We start from the raw sequence: 3985 nt of genomic DNA, 5'->3' as shown, positions 1-3985 counted from the left end.
CTTGTTGCAGAGCATGGGCTCCAGGGTGCATGGGCTTCAGTAGTTGTGGCGGAGGGCTCAGTAGTTGCGGTTTCTGGGCTCTAGAGCACAGGTTCAGTAGTTGTGGTGCAGGAGCTTAGTTGCTCCGAGGCATGTGGGATCTTCCTGGACCAAGGATCGAACCTGAGTTTCCTACACTGGTAGGTGGATTCTTTACCACTGAGCCACCAGGGAAACCCCAAAATGAGGGTCTTGAAATCACTCATCTGGAAACCCTTACTTTGGGCTCTGGTTCTTTCTGTGGTGCTCATGGAGGCACTGGCAACAATGAGAGAAAGTGAAAAGGGACATATTTAGTGAAGGAAGACTTCCCTGAAAGCCATTTATAGCCTAGGAGGTACATCTGGCCCCCAATCCCTTTAGAACTACCACCTGGAGCCCTGGCCATTGGGATGCTAGGGGGGTAGCAGAGAGGGGCTGACTCTCAACTAAAACCAGGACCTCTTAAGGACTGGCATTGCCCACCCCCATTCATTACCTGTGAGATCTTCAGACCCATGGGTCTCACTGGTCCCATTTTCCAGATGAAGAAACTGAGGTTCAGAGCTGTCAAGTAACTTGCCCAAGTTACATGGTGGATCTGGGACTTCCAGGACTGGGGGGGTCCAGGGAGCTCATTTTAAGGGGGGGAAGGGAGATGAACCCAGAGTCATGGTGGGGTGACCGTGGGGATGGGGGGGGGCAGGGCTCGCTCTCCCTGGGCTGAGAGAGGGAGTTTCTCCTGGGAAGAGGCAGGCGCTGAAGCCGTTGATCTCTAAATTACAGCGTTGGCGCGCACCGGTTGCTGCGGCAACCGAGTTGTCCTGAACCGGGGAAGTGTATAAACATTGCCACAGATGCACAATTAGATCAGGAAGAAGAATAGAACAGAAAATAGAAACTTCCAGCCTTATATAATTCTGGGCCAAAACGTTACTAGGAACCCGGGCCTGGGCCCAGCCCCAGCCCTGCCAGCCAGCTGGGGCCCTGGACAACACCATCTCTCTCTTGGGGCCCCATGGAAGGCAGAGGTGATGGGGGGGTGGTCTGCCCTCCATGGGCCAGCTGGTACACCCACCACCCAGCAGGGTGAGAGGCCGCCTCCACTGAAACAGCTGGGGATGCTGACAGGCAAATCCTACCTCTCACCAGCTTCCTCCTGCTCCCTGGGAAGCGGGAAGGAAGGCAGGAGGCACTGGCTTTCACAGAGCACCTAGTCTCCTTGGGTTCCTGTGAGGCAGAGTTTTCATCCCCATTTTACAGATGAGGAAACTGAGGCTCAGAGAGTAGAAATGAGTTGTCTGCAGTTATATACATAGCTAGGTGGTAGTAGTTTGATGCCTCCCTCCTCCCCCGCACCCTACCCCAGGTCTCCACACAGTAAACTCAGTGATAATGACAGCACCTGGGGGCTGAAGAGTTAGACCCTCCTGGATCTGGACCCACTTACCTGCTGTGTGGCCTTGGATAGATCACTTTTCCTCTCTAAGCCCCCATTCCCTCACCTGTGATATGAAATAGGGATGCCTACCCGGGGGTCAAAACTCAGAGCTCCCCTTCCTTCCATCTTGACCACCACTTTGGAGTCTTCATCCACCGCAGCTCCCCACAAGTCTGGGGACAGGATAGGAACTGAGGTGGGGCTGTGGGTCCCAGTGCTACCCAGAAGAAACTTCTGCATTGAAGGGACTGTCCTGAACCTGCTCTGTCCGGCATGGTAGCCAGTAGCCACACATGGCTACTGAGCCCTTGAAATGTGGCTAGTGCAACTGGGCAACTGATGCTGACATTTTATTTAATTTTAACTGAATGTAAGAGGCACAGGTGGCCAGTGGCTGCTGAACTGGACAGGACAAGGGAATGTCCAGCCCTTGAGAGACCCAAAGGGCAGAGGCTGAACACAGGGAGGGGAGCGGGACCCAGAGCATTCACAACAGCCTCTGTTCAGGGCCAGTGGGGTGATCGGTGGGGGGCGGTGCTGAGATGGGCATCCAGAAGCTCCTGGAAGGAAAAGGAAGAGCAATCAAAGGAGGTTCTGGCAGGGGGATGACGGGCAGAGGGTGCAGCAGGAAGGGCTGGGACTCGGACCAGAATCCCAGTGGCCTCAGCTACTGGGCCAGCAGGCCCCAACCCTGGAGCTGGGCTGGCCACAGAGGCACTTTCTCGCTGTTGTCAGAACCATCTTAACATTCTGCCCGAGTGGTGAAGGAAACTTTGGGTCCTAGTCCAGGCTTTTCCCCTCCTGGGCATCTTTGGGCAGGTTCCTTGCCACCCTGGAACCTGGGTCCCTGGGGGCATTTGGAGAGCCGTCCCCCACAGTACCCACTCGCTCCCTGGCACCTCACGTGTCTGGCTTCTCCCCTGCAGGCCCCGCGTCTTCCCAGGTGACCACGCCGGCTACAGGACATGCACGGGCACAGCCGCAACGGGCAGGCCCACGTGCCCCGGCGGAAACGCCGGAACCGCTTCGTCAAAAAGAACGGCCAATGCAACGTCTACTTCGCCAACCTGAGCAACAAGTCGCAGCGCTACATGGCGGACATCTTCACCACGTGCGTGGACACGCGCTGGCGCTACATGCTCATGATCTTCTCCGCGGCCTTCCTCGTCTCCTGGCTCTTTTTCGGCCTCCTCTTCTGGTGCATCGCCTTCTTCCACGGTGACCTGGAGGCCGGCCCGGCAGGGGCCGCGGCAGGGGCCCCAGCGGGAGGCAGTGGAGCCGCACCCGTGGCCCCTAAGCCCTGCATCATGCATGTGAATGGCTTCCTGGGCGCCTTTCTCTTCTCGGTGGAGACGCAGACGACCATTGGCTACGGGTTCCGGTGTGTGACAGAGGAGTGCCCACTGGCGGTCATCGCCGTGGTGGTCCAGTCCATCGTGGGCTGTGTCATCGACTCCTTCATGATTGGCACCATCATGGCCAAGATGGCCCGGCCCAAGAAGCGGGCGCAGACGTTGCTGTTCAGCCACCACGCTGTCATCTCGGTGCGCGATGGCAAGCTCTGCCTCATGTGGCGCGTGGGCAACCTACGAAAGAGCCACATCGTGGAGGCCCACGTGCGGGCCCAGCTCATCAAGCCCTACATGACCCAGGAGGGCGAGTACCTGCCGCTGGATCAGCGGGACCTCAACGTGGGCTACGACATCGGCCTGGACCGTATCTTCCTGGTCTCGCCCATCATCATTGTCCACGAGATTGACGAGGACAGCCCGCTGTATGGCATGGGCAAGGAGGAGCTGGAGTCAGAGGACTTCGAGATCGTGGTCATCCTCGAGGGTATGGTGGAGGCCACGGCCATGACCACGCAGGCCCGCAGCTCCTACCTGGCCAGCGAGATCCTGTGGGGCCACCGCTTCGAGCCAGTGGTCTTCGAGGAGAAGAGCCACTACAAAGTGGACTACTCGCGCTTCCACAAGACCTACGAGGTGGCTGGCACACCCTGCTGCTCAGCCCGGGAGCTGCAGGAGAGCAAGATCACCGTGCTGCCCGCCCCGCCGCCCCCGCCCAGTGCCTTCTGCTACGAGAACGAGCTGGCCCTCATGAGCCAGGAGGAAGAGGAGATGGAGGAGGAGGCTGCGGCCGCTGCCGCCGTGGCTGCGGGCCTGGGCCTGGAGGCGGGCTCCAAGGAGGAGGCGGGCATCATCCGGATGCTGGAGTTTGGCAGCCACCTGGATCTGGAGCGCATGCAAGCCACCCTCCCGCTGGACAACATCTCCTACCGCAGGGAGTCCGCCATCTGACCTCCGAGCCCGCCCTCTTGCTTCCCGCAGGAGCCTCGCTGGGGGGTGGGCTGCCAGGACACCCTCTCCACACTCAGGACAGAACTCACCCTGGCTCCGGACCTTCTGGAGGGACCTGGGGGCTTCAAAGACTGGGAGAGCCCTTCCTAATGACTCCAGAACCCAGGCCTGGGAAAGGGCCAGGACACCCTTGGTCTGGTCGGCCCGATTCCCCAGCACCTACCCA

General features: G+C 59.1%; 1 protein-coding gene across 1 annotated transcript; it reads left to right on the top strand.

The window, feature by feature from the left end:
- Positions 1 to 2424: 2424 nt before the first annotated feature.
- Positions 2425 to 3793, top strand: KCNJ4 (potassium inwardly-rectifying channel, subfamily J, member 4). Its single transcript, XM_010845105.1, has one exon. It carries the CDS (start codon positions 2425 to 2427, stop codon positions 3757 to 3759), a length of 1335 nt encoding a protein of 444 aa, XP_010843407.1. The 3' UTR covers positions 3760 to 3793.
- Positions 3794 to 3985: the final 192 nt, after the last annotated feature.

Source organism: Bison bison, unplaced genomic scaffold, assembly GCF_000754665.1.
Source record: "Bison bison bison isolate TAMUID 2011002044 unplaced genomic scaffold, Bison_UMD1.0 scf7180017864213, whole genome shotgun sequence".
Lineage (NCBI taxonomy): Eukaryota > Metazoa > Chordata > Mammalia > Artiodactyla > Bovidae > Bison > Bison bison.
This window is presented reverse-complemented; position numbering and strand designations above follow the sequence as displayed.

Excerpts from the sequence above, each read along its gene's own strand:
- KCNJ4 (XM_010845105.1), top strand. The coding sequence starts at position 2,425 with ATGCACGGGCACAGCCGCAACGGGCAGGCCCACGTGCCCCGGCGGAAA.